This window comes from Leucopleurus acutus (assembly GCF_964270905.1).
Source record: "Leucopleurus acutus genome assembly, chromosome: 7".
NCBI lineage: Eukaryota > Metazoa > Chordata > Mammalia > Artiodactyla > Delphinidae > Leucopleurus > Leucopleurus acutus.
This window is the reverse complement of record NC_139150.1, coordinates 55,984,016-56,009,061: the sequence shown is the minus strand read 5'-3', so window position 1 is coordinate 56,009,061 and position 25,046 is coordinate 55,984,016. Positions and strand designations below refer to the sequence as shown.

Below are 25,046 nucleotides of genomic sequence, written 5' to 3'. Positions count from 1 at the left end.
TTTTAGATTTTAATTTTGTGAAAAGCTTTTTTAGCATCTACAAAACTGATGATCGATTTTTCTTCCTTGGGTCTTTTAAGTAAATGGTGTATCTTACCAGGTCACACATAGGCTATTATTTTCTTAATGTGATATTGGATTTGTTTGCAAATATATTATTTAGAAATTCCACATCAGTGTTCATGAGTGATATTGGTTTGTGTTGTTTGGGGTTTTTTTTGGGGGGGGGTGGGTTGGTACTGTCCTTATCAGATTTAGGTATACATCATAAATGTATTGAATGTTACACATCATAAAAACAGTTGGTTTTCATTTTCTTGCAACAGTTTATGGTGCATTAGAACTATTTTGTTGAAAAGTTGGCTTGAAAATCTTTCTAAACTCACCTGGGCCTGGTGCTTTTCCTTAGGGTAGTTTCTTAATAATTTTTCTAGGGAAATTGGTTTGCTTTAGCTTTATTATCTGTTTATTATCTCTGCTCTAGCTTTATTAGCTCTTATCAGTTTTGATAATCTGTATTTTCCTAGCAGAATAGCCATTTCATGTGGGTTTTCAAACTTACAGAGGGCGGCAGAGTGGTTATGTGTGATTTTTTAAACAACTTCTGCTTATTTTTCTTATTTCTCTTTGTGTATATACTTGTTTTCTCTGCTCCACTCTCCTTTCCCTCTGTTTCTTTTCCAATCAGGTTACTTAGTGGTTGTCTTGTTAATTTAAAAAAATAACAGATTTTTGATTATTAGGTCTGTTTCTTCTATTCTCTATTTCATTGATTTCTAGTTTTTCCTTTCTTGTCTTTTTAAAAACTCTGTCCACTTGCCTGAAATAACCTTCGTTTTTTACGCTTTCTGAATCTCTTTAAGTATGTTACAGTATGTGATTAGGTTTAGCTTTGTAAGCTAAGTTAAACTTTTTTTCTTTTAGCAGCTGGGTTAGGTCTTTTCACATTTATTTTTACTGTATAATACTTTTGGTCTCAAAAATATTTATAATTACGTGTGTTTTATCTGCTATATTCCTTTTTCTATGATGTGCTGTCTTGCTCTTGAAAAAGGTAGTTTCTGGCATATAATGTTTATATTTTTGTTTTGATTGCCTGTTATTTAACCTTTTACTATCTGTGTGTCAGTGTTTAATTGTATTCTTTAACTCTATTAGCTTATACCACAGTTTATCTGCTTTGCCCTTTCCCTCTGTGTTTGTTACATGCAACATTTGCCCATTAGCCTTCCACCCTCACCTCAATATTTGTTTGTCTTAATAATGTATGTGGATATATTAAAATCCTGTCAGTTCTTTTGCTATAGTTTTTGCAGTTATCTCTTGGGTTAGATGAAGCTTATTCTCTAGATTTCTGAAGAAGGGCTCACGAGTGGTAAGGTTCTTCCATGTTTAAATGACCAGACCAAGATGTAAACAGAGGTTTTCTCATTATAAATTCTGTGCCTTTTCTGCCGCACCTCATTACTTACCTTTGTTGATACACACTGAACGTCCAACCTGGCACCTTTTTTAGGTTTGTACTGAGTGTCTTAAAAGTGATATAAAGCATTGAACTTCGTAGTCTGCTTTGGGTGGTGGGTTTCTTTTCTTGTTGCTTTTTCAAAGATTGTTTTAACTATTCTTCCTTCCTCTTATCGTACAGGACCAAGCCATATGTCATTCTACGTCCGAACCCACAAAGGGTCTACACTTTCTCAGTGGTCTCTTGGCAATGGCACCCCAGTCACGAGTAAAGGAGGGGACTACTTTGTATTTTATTCCCATGGACTCCAGGCCTCTGCATGGCAGTTCTGGATAGAAGTACAGGTGGGAACTTCCCAGTATTGCTGGTATTACTGATCAGGTTTCCAGGGGTATTTGGCAAGAACCTTGGGATCAGTCAGTGTTCTTGCCTTCCTAGCACTAGAGAAGTAACTAATTTTCTCCTCCAGGTCTTGGAAGAACAGCCTGAAGGAGCGGTCACTGTGGCCATTGCTGCCCACTATCTTTCTGGGGAAGACAAGAGATCCTCCCAGCTGGATGCTCTGAAAGAGAAGTTCCCAGATTGGACATTTCCTTCTGCCTGGGTGTGCACCTACCATCTCTTTGTGTTTTAGTCTTGTGGATGAGCTCTAAGTACATGCCCACGGTTTCTCCTGGTGTTTCATGGATGTTGGTATGTAAGTCAATGAATTAGTGAGCATATGTTCAAAGAGCTTTGTGGTCTAACACTCTTCAGGGCCCAGCACTGTCTGTAATGGTTATGCTGTGGGGTAGTGTGCATGGCCCTTCTGACACTTGAAAATACCAGTTTTCTGGCACTTAAGCACATGTGGGTACTGCCACTTACCTACATAGGTCATTTTGTATGACCTTAAGGACGAAAGCCAACAAACCACTTTAATAGTTGTCCCCTTAGGATCATGAAAGATGCAGAAGGTACTGTAAGTCCACTGTTAATGAGACAAATGACATTTCCAGTTAAAGCCCAAGAGCATTTTTTTTGTGTCATTGGATGGTAGGTTAAATATCATTCACAGGAGTAATGATTCCCCTTGAGGCCTAACTCTGTAGGTCATTAGAAGGTAACTGCGGTAAAGACTGGGGAAGCACCATTGGGCTTTTGAGGCCCCAGAGCCTGTGCCGAGAGCTCTGCTTCTGCATGCAGCCTTTAGTGTGCTTTGCATCTCTGAAGCCCCGGTCCTCTGATGTGGAAACCTGTGTGAGTTGGGGACTCCTGTCCTTCTGACAAGTGGTCACTGAGCTCCATCATTGTAATGTTTTTCTGAGGTTGCTTTTTCAATGCCTGTTTCCCTCTGAAACATATATTTTCGTCCTCTCCACACCTCACCATTGTGAGAAGAGCATTTGTCTAGTTACCTTTCCCTTTGAGTTGCACAGGCCCTTTTGGTTTAGAATATTGTTCGTGCAAGTATATGATGTTAACTTCCTTCTTCAGAGCACTAGTTGCCATGGTGGCTATTCTGGGGTGGGAGGAGAGTGGGGTCGGGAGTGGCTGGGCGTTTTATATTTATTCTCACTTTTTAGGAGTCTTCTGTTATCCAAGGTTAATCCTTTAGGGCATAATTTTATTGATGCACTGGGTCCTTATTTTTGTCTGTTTTCCAGCCAGTTGAACAGATTCGTCTCTCACTAACTTACTGTGTTCAGCAGAGCTGGCTTTCCTGAGACTTGAGGCTGTGGCTTGTACTGGAATGTCCTTCTGTAACTGTCCTTAGAGTTGTCGGTGTTCAGATCCTGCATGATGGCAGCTCTAGGACTTAGAGGTACTTTTCATGTTGAGGAAGATGGCTGTTGGCTTCCTGGCTCCAGCAGTGGAAGAGTTTGATTAGAGCAGTGGTAAATTCTGCTAGCTTTCTTTTCTCCATTAAAAATGTAAAAAGACAATTTTTGCATTTAGCAAGCCTAGGCCAAAAAAAACATTTTAAAGAAAAGCCAGAGTAAACAAAAAAAGTGGCACTCGGATCTGCCTGAACAGAAGGAGCATACATAGTAAGTGTGCGCTGTGGAAGAAAACACTTCTTGAAGCTGCTTGTGGGATGTATACAGTGTGCTTTCTGAATCATGCTCCTCATATACTGCCTGCCTCATTTGTGACTCCTTAAAAACTGACCGAGCCCACACAGACAGCAGGGTTGCAGCCAGAGCTGAATGGTAACATGCTGTCACATGCGTGGACACTGGAACCATTGCTCTTCCTGGACTTTGTAGGAACCATATAGAGTTGTAGGAACCATATAGAGTTGATCCTTGAACAACCTGGGGATATGGGGTGCTGACCACTGTGCAGTTGAAAATTTGCATATTACTTTACAGTCATACCTCTGTATCCAAGGTTCTACAGCCATGGATTCAACCAACCACGGATCGTGTAGTACTGTAATACCCGTTTATAATCTGCGTATAATTGGACCTGCACCGTTCAAACCCATGTTGTTCAAGGGTCAGCTGTATCACTAGTCTTGGGTGCTTCACATGTCAGGCAGTACACATAAGGTTTGCAGTGTTTATAGCTTTTATAGACTCAATTGTGGAGGAAAAAACATCTAAACAAATTTCAAAATACAGGCATATTTTCTGTTCCTGTGGTTAATATGAAATAGATTACAAATTTCAAAATACAGGCATATTTTCTGTTCCTGTGGTTAATATGAAATAGATTACAAATTTCAGATTTTCTGTTCCTGTGGTTAATATGAAATAGATTAATGGAAATTATTTATAGGAAAAATAAGCAAAATCACAAGTGTTGAAGAAGGACATTACGTGAGAAACCAATAGTTCCCTGTTGTTACTCCATTTCAGTAATAATCATGGTTTTCTTTTTGCCTTTGAGTTATTTTCCTATGCGAACAATTCTCTCTTGTTTTGGTTTTCTTTGGCATTATAAAGCTCTGATTATCGTACAAATGCTCACTAGTCTCATGGCATGCTTAATATTCTGGGGGACTATTTTAATGCCAAAAGTGGTTAAGTAATTATACACAATATCATGGCTCTGTTAAGAACACGGTCAGATCAGCAATCTCTGAGATTAAAGAACTTGTTAGTTTCTTGAGTATCTGATTTGAATGACTCATTTCTAAAAGGGTCTTTTCAAATTCTAATGCATTTCCTACAGAATTTAAAATGTACAGTACTGCACATTCAGGGAAAGTGTGAAGGGTTGCGATTTTGAAGAAATCCTTAAAATTTACATTGTGTCTGACCTAAGATTGTTGCATGAAGTTTTTCTGTTTCCACACTTTAGCAGATGTAAATAAGCACTATAGAGTCCTAAAATGTCACCACTGAGGGAGCCACTACTTACGAAGCCAGACTGCTGACTCAGGAAGCTATAGAAAAAATGATTATGTCTGTCTTTTTCTTTCAACTTGTTTGCTAAGATTAATTATTGCCTTACACTTTAACTGAAATAAACTTTTTAACATACAAGTTAGTATCTTTAACAGAGAAATGGATCTTTATTTTGTTTTCCTGTATCCCCCATATTTGAAGGGTATAGAGCCTTTTAAAAAGACCTAGATGGCTCATGTGGTATCATTGATATTTTAATGGGTCATGTGAGCAAAGAACTCAACATGGCTTCAACTGGAATCCATTTCACTGTGGAATGAAATTGTGCATCTGAATTTCACAGAAATCAATGGCCTATCAATCATTTGGTAAATATTGAGCTATAGCATACTTAGCAGTTTTAGCATTGCCACTGGCAAAGAAAATCACTGAAGGGCTAATAAATGATATTCTTTAAGTGATTGATTGATTGATAGGGATAGGAGGGAGGGAAGAAAATATGGTCTTTCAGCCAGAGAGTAACCCACTGCACATTCCAATCTTCACACAAGGAAGGGTCACCACCAGTCCCCAAACAGTGTACCACTTGTGAGCTCCCAGAGCTCTGTGCAAGTTACTTCCCTTCCTAAGTGAATTCCCTCCGAATAACTTCTATTCTTAAATACACCTTGCCTTCTTTTAGGGCCAGTAAAGCCAAAATGCATCTATGCCTCTTTACCTCTGTTTTTGTTCGAAAAAACATCTTGGGCATTTTTGAAGTGCATTAGTACTTTTTTTGATACCACTACTTCCTGATTTGATTGACTGGTAAAAAATACAATAAGCATGTTGATAATTTTTCTCCAAGTTTGGCCGTACACCATGACCAAATGGATGTATACCAGGAATGGAATGTTGGTTTAACACCTCAAAAAACCAATGTCACATACCAGGTTATTAGAATAAAGGACTACAGTATAATCTCAACAGATGCAAAACTCAACAGCTAAAACATCCTAATTTATGAAAGACTCAATACTTACTTACTCCCTAACGTCAGAAGGACAAGGGTATCTACTATTGCCACTTGAATACTGTATTGGAGGCTCTGGCCAGGGCTTTAATCGCAGACGACATGATCTTCTATACAGAAAATCCTAAAGAGTCCACACAAAAAACTATATTGGGTCAGCCAAAAAGTTCCTTCGGGTTTTTCCTTAAGATCGTACGAAAAACCTGAACAAACTTTTTGGCCAACCCAATAGTAAATGAATTCAGCAGTGCTGTAGGATCCAATTACAGCATAGTATTTTTATAAAGAACAATCCAAAGATAATTCTATTTGCAATAGCATCAAGAAGAATAAAATACTAATAAGCTTAACAAAAGTACCTATAAAACACTACTGAAAGAAACTGAAGACATGAATAACTGGAAAAACAACCCATGTTCATGGACTGGAAGGCATATTATCAAGACGGCAATATTCTCCAAATTCATCTGAATACAATCCTTATCAAAATCCTAGCTGCCTTATGTGTGTGTGCGGGTGTGCACGGAAATTGACAAGCTGGCTGTAAAATTTCAAATGGAAATGCACAGGACCCAGAAGAGCCAAAATGGTCCTGAAAAAAACAAACTTATGACTTACTTACACATTCAAAATCTCCTATTAAATAGCAACAGTAATCAAGACAATCTGGTACCAGCATTAAGGAAAGACCCCAGAGATCAACGTAATACAACTGACAGTTTCAGAAATAAACCCATACATTTACAGTCAATTGATTTTCGACAACAGGAAAAAAATCTTTTCTGTGTATGGTGCTGGAACTGAACATTCACACACGAAAGAACAAAGTTATAGACCTCTTACTTCATACCATATATAAAAATTAACTCAATGGATCAAAGACCTAAATGCAGGTGCTAAAATATAAAACTCTCATTAGAAAACACAGGCATAAATCTTCATAACCTAGGATTTAGGCAATGGTTTCTTGGATATGACACCCAAAAGCTCAAGCAACCAAAGAAAAAGCTGGACTTCACCAAAATGAAAAACTTTTTTGCCTCACAAGACAGTATCATGAAAGTGAAAAGCCCTCAGAATGAGAAAATATTTGCAAATCGTATCTCTGGTAAGTCTAGTATCCAGAATATATAAAGACCTCTTGCAAACCAACAATAAAATAAACGACCCATTTGTGAAATGCGCAAAGGATGTGAATACATATTTTTCTCCTGAGATATGAAAAGACATTAGCCATCAGGGAAATGTAAATCTAAACCATAAGATACTACTTCATACATAACTTAGATGGCTATAACCAAAAATACAGACAATAACATGTGCTGATAGTAGAAACCAGAACCCTCCTCCACTGCTAGTGGAAATGTTAAAAAAAAAAAAAAAAGGCACAGGCACTTGGTAATACAATTAGGCATTGCCTCAAAAAAATTAACCAGTTATATGACACAGCATTTCCACTGCTAGAGAGAACTGAAAACATATGTCCACACAGAAACTTGTACATCAGTGTTCATTATTAATGGTCAAAAAGTGGAAACCACCCAAATGTCCCTCAACTGATGGATGGATAAACATGTAGTATATATATCCGTAAAATGGATTATTCAGCCTTAAGAAGGAATAAACTACTAATATACAGTTGAAAACCTCATGCTAAGTGAAAGCCAGACAGAAAAAGCCACATATTATGTAAGTCCATTTAGATGAAATGTCCAGAACAGGCAAATTCAGAGACAGAAAGCAGATTTAGGAAAATAGGAAAAAGTCAAAATTCCACCTATTATTTTAGTCACACATATTAGAGATGACTAGTTTCCTCTGGTATGTGTACTTTTATATCATTTTTTCATTATATTTTGAGTATTTTCCATGTCATCAATATGGACCGTCTGTTCCAATTGCCTATTTATTGCCAGGCATCTAGGATGCTGCCAACTCTTGATGCTCCTATTCTAAATAATTCTGCATACACATTTTAAATCTAAATTTCTAATTATTTCATAAGGAAAATTCTAAGAGATATTATTATATAATGAAAAGAATATTTTTATGACTTTCAATACATATACTTTTTGCTGTTAACTTGAGATGATGAATAAACAAAAGTTCACGTAATGGTTTTATTGCCCTTTACCAAGTAAAAAAATACACATTACAGAAGTAGCAGCAACTTTAATTACAAGCAAAGGTTGACTCTACCCCCAAATGACTTCTTGTTTTGGTATCAGCAAATAATTTAAACTTCAAATAGTTATATTGAATATTTAAATTCACTGGTTAAAATTATGGCTTAAACAGTCGATATGTGATCCAAACAAGGCAAAATTAAAATATGAATTAAAAAAATTAATGTAACACATTACCAAAGAGAAATTTTCTATAAAGTTGCCAATTTTTTTGCCTTGGGGCCACCTATATCTCTTAGTTGAAAAACAAGTAGTTTATACAAGAAAAGTTTCGTTCATGGCATTAACCACAGGAATACAGTTAACTTATTGGTGCCCTGCTTTTAAGAGTGCAGGATGAACCCAGCAGCACATTAGGATACCTGAAAAAGATCATAGCTGTTTACAATGGTAAGTCATTTTTATTGACTAAATACACCAAACACAAAAGTAATGCTAGTTCTTCTCCTAATGGACTAGGACAGGAGAAGAAATTCTTCAGTTTAGTTTCCTGCTGGGCTGCATGTACTCACATGGGAAACATTTTCTATCTTAAAATTCAGAGAAAGGTGGTTTAAAACAAAGGCTTAAATAAACATAGCACCAGAAGGACCAGGTACCAGTAATCACATATTCCACCCATTCAGGAGTTTTTGTATGTGAAATTATTGCACTTGTAATGTGAAAAGTAAGTGATAGTAAATTACCAAACTCAATAATTTAAAACCGTTTGATGAGTTATGAACAAAGCATTTTCAAAATGGTTTTGGGTTTCCCTTCAGAGGAAACCTGGCTAGGACAACTAAAGCTAGCCATTTACTTTAAAAAGCAAGGATAGAGGACCAAGTTTTATTTCTAAACTGTAATTGCACTATGAGAAGAGAGGCTGTTTTACATAGTGGTATGAATTTGGTCCACATCAAATACATTGTTATTATAAAAATAAGTTCATTTTTGTAAAAAATAACATTGCATTCCTTTGTTCAAATTGCACAGTACAAACAAGCTATCTAAATTAATACTGTTATAAGGTAATTGATGTACATACAGTGGATATGTGTTCAGTCTAAAGCAATTGAGTATGCAGTCATGTTTTCATAATGTATGAAAACTAAAGTTTGTTATTTCTAGAAATACATAAAATATTTAAAAAGTTACAATGAAGAATGCATTCTTTACATACTAATTTTTAGTAGCTGTGATAATACAGGATTCAGCAGTCTATTTACATAAAAGTCCATTTTTATTCAATTTATAAAAGCAATAAATAAGAAACTACATTAATTTGCACAAAACCTGTTTCATTTCATGATCAGTGTGACCATTTCTGTTACCTTATGACCAAGCCAATAAACCTGTCTTCCTCTATGAAGACTGCTTATATTTGGAAAGAAGAGCAAGCCCTGTCTTTGTTCCAAGAGTGAGTATCTATAGCCATGCAGAATCCAGCATAAAACCTTACAAATTATAGTACAAGCCCTAAAAATATGAACAGTGCCTTTGAGTATACTTACACAAGAGTACTCACAAAAAGATAACAATTCTTTGATACAAAATAGTTTAGTGGTATCTAATAGCATAATTGATAAAAACTCCTCAGACCTCAGCCCACGCTGACCTAGCAGGAACCAAGCTTGCTAAAAAGCAGGCACACTGACTCACAGGTTAAATAGCTTCCATCAATTCAGCACTGGGATTTAACAGGCTAGAAGAGGAGCATGTCTCCTTCACACAGGCACCTCTTATGCTAGGGCAGGCATCTATTCAGAGGCCCAGTTAGGGAGGCCAGTGCTCTTGATCCACGGGGGCATACAGGTAGCTCAAGTACTTGATGAGCTATAGCAAGCACCTTAGCATTTGTTTTTAAAAAGCAGTCTGAACACACGCTGAACCAGAAAACATAGGAAGCTGTAAGTAGTGAAAAGTGTTTTGCTCATCTGGGGCAAAACAATCCCTGTGGTTTAAGAGCTACCAACCTTTAAGAATAAAACCAAAATATTCTCGTGTACATCTGTACAATATTCTTTATTACTTCCACTGCAGCTTTAAAAAATTTTTTTATGAAAGATGATTTTTTTTGATATCACATTTTTATGGACTCAAAGAGATTTCTTAGAGGAGAAAGAGTTAGTTAAAATTTAGTAATACCTTACCAGAGTCTCAGAGCTGAGTTCTCTCCCTGGTTAAATCATCCAGCTAGGTCACAGTGTCCTCAGCTGCATGCTGCTGCTAATTAATACTGCCCGTGGTGACGGCACCCAATGTTGTTAGGACACAGAACAGTCGTAAGTCCCATCCTGGAAAGGTTCCTCCTCCTCTGCTCGCATTGTGTCCTCCTCTTTCCGGCTGACCAGACTGCTACCTCCAACCTCGCCCTGGGGGATGCTCCCGTGGCTGGAGGAGCTCCTGTTCTCCTCTGCCCGGGGGGTTGTCTGTTCAGGAGTCTTACCCACAGTTATTGGCTGGAAGGCTTCAGGCTGGACCTGCTCTTCTGTTATCTCACTGAGCTTCTGCAGTTGTGGCTTAATGATGTTTAAAAATGGCTTATATCCAGGACTAAGTAGAAGAAAACGGAAATTAGCTCTCCTCTGCCACATTCAAAAGGCTCCATAGCATGTTATGGATGAATTCCTACTAAGCACTGATATAGTAAGGTCAATGAGATTGTGGGCGAGGGGAGGAGGCACAGAAGGGTCGGGAGGAAAGGCTTTTTAGGTGCCAAGGCCACCATTGAGGGAGCAGCACATAATGTAAGTGTGAGCACAAAGAGCAAGACTGATATTCTTTATCCAGTATTACGATTAAAAATCGTATTCTATAATCTAAGCACCGATAGGATTTTAGACTTGAAAAACAGGACCTTCAGAGAACATTTAACATGAATGAATTTACCAATTAAGGAAAACTAGACCCAAGTAAGGGAAATCCCAAATCCACACATAACTGGTGACAAAGGGGTAGAATCCCAGGCTCTTTTAACTTCATTCACTACTCTTAATTTGGCTTGTTAGTAATTGCCATGGAATGTTAAATTCACACAGACCTTAAATTTTTATCTTCTCAAGCAGATGTTTTTAGGTTATTACCTTCTACTTGACAGAACTAAAAATCTCAAGTTCCACCCTAGATCTAAGATCATTTGTACTGCATCAGTCTTGAGTCAGTGACATGTATTCACTGACCAACACTATCTCAATGGATAGTACTCATCTAAACTGGTATAAAATGGTAACTAAAGAAACTAGCCTTTAAAATGAATATACAAAAGGAGTTTTTATCTCTAACAACCTAAAAAATCTCCAAATAAATGAACCAGAACTAAGCCTTAATGTGAAAGGACAGGATTCACCAAAGGACCGTGAAGATAACAAACCTAATGAAACTAGCACTTACCAATCTGTAGAGGCCCATCTGTCCACAGCATGCAGCCCTGTCTTTATGTTCTGTAACATCTCTCCATCTACCTCTGAAGATTGTATAATAACCAAAATCTGGTTGATTACTGAGGATTCTCTGAGAATCAGGCCTATAACAACACACCAGTCCAGACATCCTGCCTCCATGAAGATGTGTAGCAAATACCTACATATATAAGCAGAAACACAAATGACTGATGCTAAAAATGATCTACAGATGTACATAAGGGCAATCATTATCGGGAAAGTAGCCTCTGTACCTAATTTGCCCAGATTTCCTGAGTAGGCGCTCTATGCTTTCAGAATGCTGAGAAACTCACCGAAGCTGAACCTGGGATTTGTGAGGTCCTTTACTTGCCAACTCCATGGAGATGTGCTCTAGGTCTGACTGAGTTAAACTGAGTGTGGAGAAATTTTCATCCACCATTGTCCAGTCTCCATCCACCATGGAGCTACTTTCAGTCAAGTCTGTGGCTGAACCAATACTGCATTCATCACCTGATGAAGAATTGCCAAAAGTTACAAACTAGCTTCATGTAGAAAATATGTTTTCCTTTCATTATAAATGTTAACTGTCTCTCAGATGTTGATTTCTCTTCAGGATTTTGAGACCAAAACATTAAATCCACTACTAAAACTCCCATGTTACATTAATAATAATAGATATAAAAAAAATTATTAGGAGGTAACCAGGCCTTATGTGCCTTCATACTACCTAAAAAGTAGTCTTGCCCACCTCTGAAAAAAAAAAACCCTAGCAATAATTTGTCTTTTTTTTTTTGGGGGGGGGGCGGCAGTTGGGGGCATGCTTCGCGGCTTGTGGGATTTTAGTTCCCTGACCAGGGGTTAAACCTGGGCCCCCTTCGCAGTGAGAGTACAGAGTCCTAACCACTGGACCGCCAGGGAATTCTTGATCACGTTTTTAGATTCAATTACCAATTTACAATACAGAGGAAACTGTCTAAACCATGAAGATGCAATAACCTAAAATCCACATCATGAGAAAATCCATAGAATCAAGTTGATTCAATGAATAAACTGCAAGTGGAAAAGAAAGAGAAATGGGGAGGGGGAACAATCACTAAAAAGAAAATTAAAAAACATAATCACAGTGTATGAATCTTATTTGGATCTTGATTCAAACCATAAAAAAATTATGACATTATAAAACAGTTGGAATTTGAATATTTACTGGATATTTGATGGTATTAAGGAATTACTATTAAATTTTTAAAGAGATGTTAATGGTGTAATTATCATTATCTTCAAGAAGAGTCTTCAGAAATATATACTGAAATGTTCACAGATAAAATACATCATGTCTCGGATTTAGTTCAATAATACAGGAAGGGGAAAGTGGATAAAACAAATTTGTTCCTGACTTGGTAATAACTGGAGTGGGGTCTGGGGGAAGGGTGTCCATTATACTATTATTTCTCCTTTTTAAATATGTTTGAAGTGACCTCTTTAGAAAGTTTTCTAAAAAAAAAAGCAATGATGCCACCTCACGTCCATTAGGATGCTGCTATCAACAAAACCAGCAAGTAAGTGTTGGTGAGGATGTGGCAAACCTGGAATCCTTGCCAATGTTGGTAGGAATGTAAAATGGTGCAGCTGCTATGGGAAAAAAATTGAAAATAGAATTACCATGTGATCTCCCAATCCTACTTCTGGGTATATACCCCAAAGAACTGGAAGTAGGGTCTCGAAGAGAACTCCCATGTTCACTGTACTCCCACATTCATTACAGCATAACTCACAATTAACCAAAGGTGGAAGCAATGCAAATGTCCCCTGATGGATGGATAAAATGTGTTATAAACACATAATGGAATATTATTCAGCCTTAAAAAGAAAGGAAATTTCCATGCATGTTACAATAGGGATGAACTTTGAGAACATTATGCTAAGTGAAAGAAGCCAGACACAAAAAGACAAATACAGAGACAGAAAATAGAATGGTAGTTGCTAGGAGTTGGGGGAGAGAGGGATGGGGAGCTATTATTCAGAGTACAGAGTTTTGGTTTTGCAAGATGAAAAGAATTAAGAGTTCTGCAGGTTGGTTGCACAACAATAAAAATGTAGTTAATACCACTGAACTGTGCACTTAAAAATGGTTAAGATAGTAAATTTTACATGTATTCTACCAAAATTTAAAAAGAAAGTCATGGCAGCTATATGCCTCTCCACATAGCAGAAGCTCCGGTAACAGTGATGACACACTGAAAATCAAACATCAGGTGAATGCCTGGCCATTAAAAAACTCCAGAAAATCAGACCAATTGCTACTTAAGTTCTTATATAAACCTAAACAACATAAATCACTTTAAAACTTCTTCAACCTGTAATGTAACCATTACTATAATTGCAGAAGCTGACACACATTTTTTGATAAAGGGTCAGACAGTAATATTTTAGGCTTTGAAGGCTAAGAGGCAAAATTAAGGATATCATGCAGGAATTTATAAGAGAAAAAATTTTTTCCATAAATTTGTATCAGTGAAATAAAAAAATAGAAGATAACTGGGTACAATTTTTTATGATATGGGTCTACCTATGAGAAGAATGGAATTCTTTACACACGGATAACATTTTGCTTACTTGAGGTTCAAAGTTAGTGTTTCTGTATCATCAAAGTTGATTACAAAGGTTCATTTATTAGTGCTGAGCTGTAATGAGAATTTACCTATTTCATTTATCTAAAATAAACATGGCAAAGTATAGTCAAGGCCAATATGGCCTTGTTCTAGTAACTATCCACCTCTCCAGCAGATACAAATGGCTAATCCTCAAGGACATATCTTGAAAGAAAAGAGTGAAGCTCTCTCTCTGAAGTGCTATAGCATATAAACTTTCCTCCACAGGAACTGAAGAGGAGCTAGGGTTTAAAATGATATCTACCTTTATTAGATAAAGGTGAAAGGAAGGCGTCTTGCATCTGTGGTCCATGGGATGAGGCTGTGTCTATTTCATGATGCGTGGGGCCAATGTTGCCAAGCCAGCTCCGACTTCGTTGGACATTAGAGATGCCAGCGTCTATCTCAAGGTTCAAAAAAGGGTCAGCTGACTGGGATGTTAACAGCTGCTCTCCCACTGCAAGGTAGGTCCAAAAACAAAGAAAAAAATGGGAATTAAAGGTGCACACACTGCCATTTCCAATTCAGTTCTTTCAGCTTCTCTTCCCTCAAACCCAAATACTAAAAGTTCAGAGCTAATTACTGTCCCTACACTGCATCATCCATCCACTGAACCAGGGATATGGGACTGTAACAGAATGGACTGACTATATAACGCCACCCAGCAGTCATCTTATATCATCATGTATCTTACTAGAACTAGGCAAAACTTTATTCTGTTCATCTTTAAATGATTTTCCTTGGTTTTAACATGACATGAAGTTTCCAAATGCCATAATAAAGGTTTTTGTTTGAATTTTCATAAGTGATAATAATTACAACAGTCTTCTTTAAAAGACCTGAACTAAAAAACTTTTTTCTTTTATCAAAATACAGTTTCACTTTGTCCTCTCCTAATTTAGAAGATGGCCCAAGCTCTCAAGATGCATTTTTACCATTTCTCTGGAATGAGTCCTGTCAGATAAGTCACAATTTAGCTTATTTTGAGGTCTGTGATTAATAACTCCTTCCTACAGAAAACATATGTGGGAGCTTCTATGTTCAGTCAATGCTCAACCTGCTGATCATCTGATACAACAATTGGTTGGATTCATAAATTAGACTTAAAGGTCATAAGACCTAGAGACATATGTTCTACTTTATTTACATCCTTAGTCAAATGGTGGATGTTCCAAGTGATGCACAAAAAGTTAGCTTTTATCTGTTCTGACCTTGGAATGAAAAGACTTCCTTGAATATCAACTAACAGCAAAATGTCTACATATCTGGAGCAAAATACAATCCTCCCTCTACAAGGAACACAAAGCCTACATTACCTGTTCGGTATTTTCCATTTTTGAAAGGAGAACTGAGAGAAGAAGCTGGGATGATGGGAAGTGGCCACAGGAAATCTTTGTGGAGTCTCTTCAGGGCTAACACAAAGTTGTCTACTCGGGCAGCTCGGGTACGTTCCTTGCATAGCCAACTAATTAGTTCAAAGCCCAGCTGGGCTGCAAAGCAGCCGAGATCCTTTAGCCGAACTTCTTCTAAGAGACGCCGGGCATGTCTCCAGAGCATCATATCAATATACATGTTCTCAGCACAGTCACTGTCTTTGCTCCATCTGTAAGTGGGAACACAAGAAAGCTACAGAACAATCTTCACTGGAGGACTTCAAATACTTTTATGAAGTAACACTGAAAACGCTGACAAGGAGGTAAGACATCTAAGATCTAATTCTGATTGAAGCTAAAGTATTAGGGCTTCTCCATGTGATACCACAATCTATTAAACAATACCTCGATCATAGTAGCCTCTTAAAACATATTTGTATAATGAAAATATAGAATAGGAAAGAACAGGAGACTAAGTCAAACCAGGAAGAGGATGGTAGCTGGATAAAGGAAAGAAAGGGAGCAAAAAAATGTTGTATTTGGAAAGACCAATGAAAAGAGGGAAGATCAGATCAAAGGAACTAACGAGAGAGAAGCACAGTGAAATGAAGTCTCTTAATGTGAGTTTTACAGACACATCAAAACGGATTTTTAAAAATTAACTGCTAAATATAGTCTATTGTCCTTTATTCACATGAACTGACATGGTATAACTGGTATGGTCACTGGGTGACGGGGTGTTTTCAGCAAGAGGCAGTATTGGAGCAGGACTGCCTAGATTCAGATCTTGGCTCTGCCACACATTAGTTGTACAAACATAAAGCAAATTTATTTTTCTGGGCCTCTGTTTTTCACCTGTATAATGTGGAACAGTATCTACCCAGATGGAGCTGTTGTAAGGACTGAAAGACCTACACATGGAAATGCTTAGAACCATGCCTAGCACATAGTAAGTGCTTAGTATATATTAGTCAGCACCTTTAAATTCAGGGGCATGGCTGAGAAGCTACTGTTTGCCTGGCAATTGTTTACAATCCTCCATGGTTGCATTTAACTTGTTTATAGTCCATGACTGTGTGTGTTTGTGTGTGTGTGTGTGCACACTGGGAATGGGGCTGTATTAATGGCTGTGATAAGAAAAAGCAGTAAAACATCACAATAAAAAATTTTCAATAAGCTCTCACTATGTGTCAGGCACTGTAGTAAGAATACACACAGAACCAAATAACACAGGAAGGAATACAAGGACCTCACAAAACGGAGGAAGTTCTATTTTATAATGTTCAGTATGAGTTCATAGTTACCTCTCAGGAGAAATAACCCATCTACGTGTAATGTAGGTTTCAGGCTCCAGGATACACTTCTTTTTGGCTTCCACTGTTTAATGACTTCTCCACTCAAAAGAGTCACAGGAGAGTCAAGTACATGAGAACTAAATTTTACTTTTTGTCAAGAGGTATAGTTGGAAAGAAGGGTAAAACTGCTGACTGTAAGAAGGCTTTTGTTTTGTTTTGTTTTGTTTTTTTGCGGTACGCGGGCCTCTCACTGTTGTGGCCTCTCCCGTTGCGGACCACAGGCTCCGGACGTGCAGGCTCAGCGGCCACGGCTCACGGGCCTAGCCGCTCCACGGCATGTGGGATCTTCCCGGACCGGGGCACGAACCCGTGTCCCCTGCATCGGCAGGCGGACTTTCAACCACTGCGCCACCAGGGAAGCCCTGTAGAAGGCTTTTGAATTATCTGCAGATTTATCTGTCTTCCTTTTTATTCTGGTCCTCTATTATCAGAGGTAATTTAAAGTTAGTGGCATTCAGCATGGGCAAACCGAGATCTACTCCAGTACAAAGGGCAGAAACTGTACAAAGAATAAAGAAGTGAACTTTGGAGAAGGAAAAAAGGGAAGCCTTTTGGGAATGTAAAAAGGAATTGCAATTGGATCAAATAGTTGTTTTCCCAAGATGCAATTTTACAAATACCCTGAAATGCAATGTGTCGCAGAATGCCCTAAAACCAGTAACAGCTCTTCATTCTTTTACCTTTTTCCAGAAGGGCCAGACGGCATACTTAGTGTTTTCTGTAAGCTGAATTTACTAGCAGGTACATTTTCAGCTGACTGGGATAAACTGATGCTTCGATTCCTGAAGAACTCAAATCCACCACTTGAACTGGGTTCCTATGATTACACACCGTACAGTTAGAGGAAGATGCCACGTGGGTGTAATGGCCTAGAGAAGCTGTGCAATTCTGCAACTAACCTGAGCTGTAGGTGTGGATGGAGGTGTCTCAGATTCTCCAGAGCCAATGGCTTTAAGAAATCGAATCATGTGTCGACACAGGTCCCACTTGCTTTGTTCCAGGGCTGTGTTGAACAGAAGGGTGGCATGCTGCCTACTTACTGCTGGTACTTCCATGTTCTAGAAAAACAACCAAGGAAGACAAGAATTCCTTTTATACTATAAATGACTTGGGAAAATATAAGCAATTCTTTATCTCCACGGTTCCCTAAACCCAGAGAAGTAATGCAACTACAACAATGGGAACAGTTTAACAGTAAAATTAAAAGAAGCATTAAAAAGTACCATACAAGGAAAAGTGAGGCAAATACTCTGCTGGTGTAATATAATTTATGATTTCTTGAACTCCCATTATTGCCAGATATCTTACATAAACCTTACATATTCTTTCATTTCTCCTAGTGACTCTCAAAATATGTATTTCATTCTCATTTTACAGATGAGAAAACTGAGTTAAATAACTGTTAAAGATCAACAGAAAAGAATATAAATTTGTCTCCCTGACTCCAAAAAAGCTCAGGTCTATTTCCTGCGACGGAGAGTTTTCTGAAAATGTGACTAAAAAAAATCTTTGCTTTAGGCAATAGTATGTAGTCCTGCTACACAAAGAGCATTCTCTGTAATTTTTTCACAAATTTAAACTTGCTGCTTGCCTTGGCCTTCATGGAAAGGTGCCTAACAGGCAAGTTCAACTGTAATTATTATCTGTCAATCCACAGCAACTTAGGAATTCAGATCAAGTTTCTAATTCCATTGCTTGGGAGATCACTGAAAGTCTAAGGAGTGACCTAAAACAAAACACAGCTGCATTTATTGTTTGTTTTTATGACTGTGTGGCCTTTTAAGAATACCCAAGGAATCACAGAATCTCGGGGCCACTTAGCTTCTGCCTGAATATCCCCTCTGGTTTCAATCAGTTGCCATGAAGCAAATAAACTGACAGGAAAACTGCTTCAGGCAGAATTTCAAACAAGGTTTATGGTTAGCTTCTTTAATCAATGAAAACAACTCTTCAGTAATTTTAAAGAACTTTTAAATGTAACCTATCAAATTCACATCAGACTAATAGGAAAGCAAACTATCAAGCCCTTTTGTCAAATGTATAATGAAACAAATTTTCAGGAGTCTCAAAGAACCCATTATTTTGAGAAAAATTGTGTAATTACTGCGGCAGGTTTGGGTCTTCCCTGCGTGCTATGGGGAGCCTAACGTAAGGTACTCTGTTGTAACCCACATTCTAATCAGAGTCCCCTCAGCAATTCCACACTATAAGGAAAGAGATTATTGTGGAGAGCTCAGACAAACCCACTGATATTCAAAATAATTCTTTATTATTATGTTTCTTACATATTTCAATAATCTTATGTAATATGTGCATATCATTATATGTACTATGATATATAATATGTATATACATATATGTATACATACACTTCTTCAGTATTATTCAAAATAATACTGTAAACTCATTAATTTGTTTTAGGCCTATTTATGGACAAACAGGATTAAAAAAACACAACCCTGCAATGTTACTTTATGATAGTAAAGAAATTTTCTGCCATCATATGGTAAGATTGAGTTCTTCAAAAGGAAAGATAAAAACTGAACAGAGGAGGAGAGGGGGAAGATGGCGAAGAATAAGACACAGAGATCACCTTCTTCCCCACAGATACATCAGAAATACATCTACACGTGGAACAACTCCTACAGAACACCTACTGAACGCTGGCAGAAGACCTCAGACCTCCCAAAAGGCAAGAAACTCCCCCACGTACCTGGGTAGGGCAAAAGAAAAAAGAAAAAACAGAGGCAAAAGAATAGGGACGGGACCTGCACCAGTGGGAGGGAGCTGCGAAGGAGGAAAGGTTTCCACACACTAGGAAGCCCCTTCGCGGGTGGAGACTGCGGGTGGCGAAGTGGGAAGCTTTGGAGCCACGGAGGAGAACACAGCAATAGGGGTGTGGAGGGCAAAGTGGAGCGATTCCCGCACAGAGGATCGGTGGGACCGGCACTCACCAGCCCGAGAGGATTGTCTGCTCACCCGCCAGGACGGGCGGGGCTGTGAGCTGAGGATTGTCTGCTCACCCGCCAGGACGGGCGGGGCTGTGAGCTGAGGCTCGGGCTTCGGAGGTCGGATCCCAGGGAGAGGACTGGGGTTGGCAGCGTGAACACAGCCTGAAGGGGGCTAGTGCGCCACGGCTAGCCGAGAGGGAGTCCGGGAAAAAGTCTGGGGCTGCCAAAGAGGAAAAAGATTTTTTCTTCCCTCTGTTTCCTGGTGTGCGAGGAGAGGGGATTAAGAGCGCTGCTTAAAGGAGCTCCAGAGACGGGCGCGAGCTGCGGCTATCAGCGCAGACCGCAGAGATGGGCATGAGACACTAAGGCAGCTGCTGCCGCCACCAAGAAGCCCGTGTGTGAGCACAGGTCACTCTCCACGCCCCCTTCCGGGGAGCCTGTACAGCCCGCCACTGCCAGGGTCCCGGGATACAGGGAAAACTCCCCCGGGAGAACGCACAGCGCGCCTCAGGCTGGTGCAACGTCACGCCGACCTTTGCCACCGCAGGTTCGCCCTGCACTCCGCGCCCCTCCCTCCCCCCTCCCCCAGCCTGAGTGAGCCAGAGCCCCCGAAGCAGCTGCTCCTTTAACCCCGTCCTGTCTGAGCGAAGAACAGACGCCCTCCGGTGACCAACACGCAGAGGCGGGTCCAAATCCAAAGTTGAGCCCCGGGAGCTGTGCGAACAAAGAGAAAGGGAAATCTCTCCCAGCAGCTTCAGGGGCAGCAGATTAAATCTCCACAGTCAACGTGATGTACCCTGCATCGGTGGAATACCTGAATAGACAACGAATCATCCCAAATTGAGGAGGTGGACTTTGAGAGCAAGATATATTATTTTTTCCCCTTCTCCTCTTTTTGTGAGTGTGTATGTGTATGCTTCTGTGTGAGATTTTGTCTGTATAGCTTGGCTTTCACCATTTGTCCTAGGGTTCTGTCTGCCCGTTTTTTTTGTTTTCTACTTAAAAAAATTATTTTTCTTAATAATTATTTTTTATTTTAATAACATTTATTTTATCTCACTTTATTTTATTTTATCCTTTCTTTCTTTCTTTCTTTCTACTTTTTCTCCCTTTTATTCTGAGCCGTGTGGATGAAAGGCTCTTGGTGCTGCAGCCAGGAGTCAGTGCTCTGCCTCTGAGGTGGGAGAGCCAACTTCATGACACTGGTCCACAAGAGACCTCCCAGCTCCATGTAATATCAAACGGCAAAAATCTCCCAGAAATCTCCATCTCAACCCCAACACCCAGCTTCACTCAACGACCAGCAAGCTACAGTGCTGGACACCCTATGCCAAACAACTAGCAAGACAGGAACACAACCCCACCCATTAGCAGAGAGGCTGCCTAAAATCATAATAAGGCCACAGACACCCCAAAACACACCACCAGACGTGGACCTGCCCACCAGAAAGACAAGATCCAGCCTCATCCACCAGAACACAGGCACTAGTCCCCTCCACCAGGAAACCTACACAACCCACTGAACCAACTTTAGCCACTGGGGACAGACACCAAAAACAATGGGAACTACGAACCTGCAGCCTGCAAAAAGATCCTAAACACACTAAGATAAGCAAACTGAGAAGACAGAAGAACACACAGCAGATGAAGGAGCAAGATAAAAACCCACCAGACCTAACAAATGAAGAGGAAGTAGGCAGTCTACCGAAAAAGAATTCAGAATAATGATAGTAAAGATGATCCAAAATCTTGGAAAGAGAATAGAGAAAATGCAAGAAACATTCAACAACGACCTTGAAGAACTAAAGAGGAAACAAGCAACGATGAACAACACAATAAATGAAATTAAAAATGCTCTAGAAGGGATCAATAGCAGAATAACTGAGGCACAAGAATGGATAAGTGACATGGAAGATAAAACAGTGGAAATAACTACTGCAGAGCAGAATAAAGAAAAAAGAATGAAAAGAAATGAGGACAGTCTCAGAGACCTCTGGGACACCATTAAATGAACCAACATTCGAATTATAGGGGTCCCAGAAGAAGAGAAAAAGGGACTGAGAAAATATTTGAAGAGATTATAGTTGAAAACTACCCTAATATGGGAAAGGAAATTGTTAATCAAGTCCGGGAAGCACAGAGAGTCCCATACAGGATAAATCCAAGGAGAAACATGCCAAGACACATATTAATCAAACTGTCAAAAATTAAATACAAAGAAAACATATTAAAAGCAGCAAGGGAAAAACAACAAATAACACACAAGGGAATCCCCATAAGGTTAACAGCTGATCTTTCAGCAGAAACTCTGCAAGCTAGAAGGGACTGTCAGGACATATTTAAAGTGATGAAGGAGAAAAACCTACAACCAAGATTACTCTACCCAGCAAGGATCTCATTCAGATTTGATGGAGAAATTAAAACCTTTACAGACAAGCAAAAGCTGAGAGAGTTCAGCACCACCAAACCAGCTTTACAACAAATGCTAAAGGAACTTCTCTAGGCAAGAAACACAAGAGAAGGAAAAGACCTACAATAACAAACCCAAAACAATTAAGAAAATGGGAATAGGAACATACATATCGATAATTACCTTAAATGTAAATGGATTAAATGCTCCCACCAACAGACACAGACTGGCTGAATGCATACAAAAACAAGACCCATATATATGCTGTCTACAAGAGACCCACTTCAGACGTAGGGACACATACAGACTGAAAAGTGAGGGGATGGAAAAAGATATTCCATGCAAGTGGAAACCAAAAGAAAGCTGGAGTAGCAATTCTCATATCAGACAAAATAGACTTGAAAATAAAGACTATTGCAAGAGACAAATAAGGACACTACATAATGACCAAGAGATCGATCCAAGAAGAAGATATAACAATTGTAAATGTTTATGCACCCAACATAGGAGCACCTCAATACATAAGGCAAATACTAACAGCCATAAAAGGGGAAATCGACAGTAACACATTCATAGTAGGGGACTTTAACACCCCACTTTCACCAATGGACAGATCATCCAAAATGAAAATAAATAAGGAAACACAAGCTTTAAATGATACATTAAACAAGATGGACTTAATTGATATTTATAGGACATTCCATCCAAAAACAACAGAATACACATTTTTCTCAAGTGCTCATGGAACATTCTCCAGGATAGATCATATCTTGGGGCACAAATCAAGCCTTGGTAAATTTAAGAAAATTGAAATTGTATCAAGTACCTTTTCCGACCACAACGCCATGAGACTAGATATCAATTACAGGAAAAGATCTGTAAAAAATACAAACACATGGAGGCTAAACAATACACTACTTAAGAACGAAGTGATCACTGAAGAAATCAAAGAGGAAATCAAAAAATACCTAGAAACAAATGACAACGGAGACACGACGACCCAAAACCTATGGGATGCAGCAAAAGCAGTTCTAAGAGGGAAGTTTATAGCAATATAATCCTACCTTAAGAAACAGGAAACATCTCAAATAAACAACCTAACCTTGCACCTAAAGCAATTAGAAAAAGAAGAACAAAAAAACCCCAAAGTTGGGCTTCCCTCTTGGTGCAGTGGTTGGGAGTCCGCCTGCCGACGCAGGGGACACGGGTTCATGCCCCAGTCCGGGAAGATCCCACATGCCACGGAGCGGCTGGGCCCTTGAGCCATGGCCACTGAGCCTGTGCATTCGGAGCCTGTCCTCCGCAGCGGGAGAGGCCACAGCAGTGACAGGCCCGCATACCGGAAAAAAAAAAAAGAACAGAAAACATGACTGTAATAGTTCTTTAAACACAATCACAGTGCCAACACAGGACATTTGCCTTCCTTTTCCTCTAGGTTTACGCTCAACAATTCTTATACCTTTGTAAGAAGAGAATTGTTACCTGTAAAATAATAAGGTACGAGGCAGCAGTATCCAAATCCTGAGCCATCAAACATTCCTCAAACAAGTCCTTGGGGTTTCCAACGGCTGCAAAAAGGTAATTCCACAGGGCATATTCAGTCTTCCTGGCACAATGAACAACTGTCTGCAGGAAGAGTGGGAACTCGGTGATAAATTTTGCCACAGTGGGAAGCAGAGGGTCGGGAATGGGCTCCCGTGAGGTAGCTTCTTCTTCCAGCACTTCATGGAGCATGAGCTCCAGCACATGAGGAAAGTAAGGTAACGCAGCACAGGACTGGGCTAAGAGCAAGGCTTGTTCCCCAAGGTTCCTCACCAGCAGCTGACGTAGAATGTGGTGGAGGTAGATCTGAGAGGTTCTCTCCACAACACAGAAAGGGAAGAGCACCTCCAGCTGTTCCCTAGCACTGTTCCGAGTATACAAGGAATCATATAGTACAGTGTCATTGACAGCACCAAGGACTAATGCATCTTCAAACAGAACAGCCAGGGGGTAGATATTTATGTGGAAAGGCAGCATGATCCGCTGGGACAAGAAGGAATGGGGCTTACGGTGATCCCTAGGGAAGAGAGGGAGCCAGACTTTCATCCCTGAACCTCCACAGCTCAGCCAGAGGGCCTCCAAAAGGTGACGCTTTTGTTTACTTGCTCGACACGTGGTCCAGACATTTTCAACAGACTGGGCTAGTACAACAGGAGGACAGAATGGCAGCTGGAGAAGGAGAGACAGAAATCAGTTTTTCCCCTATTAAATTTGCAGATTCCTAAGTTTTCCTAGGTACTAGTTTCCCAAATCTTTCAAAATGACAGTATAAATTTTGGGGAAAATTAGGGGAATTTATTTAGAGTCAGAGTTAATAATAGTACCCTGACTTTCAAAGCATGTGTATTTAAATCTAAAAAAACCCCAAAAGAACACCCCCCCACCCCAAGGAACTTCACCAATTTATCCTGTTTTCCCATTAGAATTTGTAAATAATAATGCCTAAGCAGTAACATCCGGCATACAGAGCATTTTATTATCATTTTAGGATCTCATCTTCCACTCTTCACAAACAGTCTTGTACCCAGAGGCTTAAGACTTATTTTATGTACTTACTCACTTTCCAAATCACAAGATAATACTCTCCTCTTAAATTCTTTTATTCCTTCATCCTCCTCCCATACATTCTTAATGTTTTAAATGACTTGCACTTTACTCACAAGTTTCCTTTGGTTAGTGTTACTGTCCTTTTCCCGGATCTGAGGGCCTGATCTGTCCCTCTGCATCATGATGAGCTGTCCTGCAAGATTTAGCATAATGCTCTCTGCATCACGAGCCTGAAAGAAAAATAAATTGTATTTATAAAAATTAATAGGTATGTTTTCAGCATTTCCCCCGCCAATGCATAAGGTTTACAGTTTAAGCAAACAACAATATTGAGTGTGT

At 39.3% G+C, this 25,046-nt stretch overlaps 2 protein-coding genes across 5 annotated transcripts in view; one reads left to right on the top strand and one right to left on the bottom strand.

Annotated features, from left to right (window-relative positions):
- ERMP1 (endoplasmic reticulum metallopeptidase 1) overlaps nt 1–3,724 on the top strand; it is a gene marked incomplete at its 5' end in the record, with an annotated part of 51,904 nt that extends 48,180 nt beyond the window's left edge. The window contains 2 exons of the mRNA XM_082842839.1: nt 1,646–1,809; nt 1,935–3,724. Of these exons, the coding sequence (XP_082698965.1) occupies nt 1,646–1,809; nt 1,935–2,099 (329 nt within the window). The 3' untranslated portion in view covers nt 2,100–3,724. The remainder of the gene's footprint in view (nt 1–1,645; nt 1,810–1,934) is intronic.
- A 4,209-nt stretch (nt 3,725–7,933) lies between these two features.
- The window catches only part of RIC1 (RIC1 homolog, RAB6A GEF complex partner 1), a 136,579-nt gene continuing 119,466 nt past the window's right edge, over nt 7,934–25,046 (bottom strand). For 3 of the 4 annotated variants that reach the window (XM_082842826.1, XM_082842828.1, XM_082842827.1), the window contains exons 18-26: nt 24,821–24,937; nt 23,601–24,329; nt 17,657–17,815; nt 17,438–17,574; nt 15,346–15,632; nt 14,295–14,486; nt 11,714–11,891; nt 11,371–11,559; nt 7,934–10,533 (exon numbers count right to left, since the gene is read on the bottom strand). In XM_082842826.1, the coding sequence (XP_082698952.1) occupies nt 10,245–10,533; nt 11,371–11,559; nt 11,714–11,891; nt 14,295–14,486; nt 15,346–15,632; nt 17,438–17,574; nt 17,657–17,815; nt 23,601–24,329; nt 24,821–24,937 (2,277 nt within the window). In that variant the 3' untranslated portion in view covers nt 7,934–10,244. Of the gene's footprint in view, nt 10,534–11,370; nt 11,560–11,713; nt 11,892–13,048; nt 13,188–14,294; nt 14,487–15,345; nt 15,633–17,437; nt 17,575–17,656; nt 17,816–23,600; nt 24,330–24,820; nt 24,938–25,046 lie in introns of those variants that run through there. The other variant, XM_082842829.1, reaches the window with a different exon arrangement.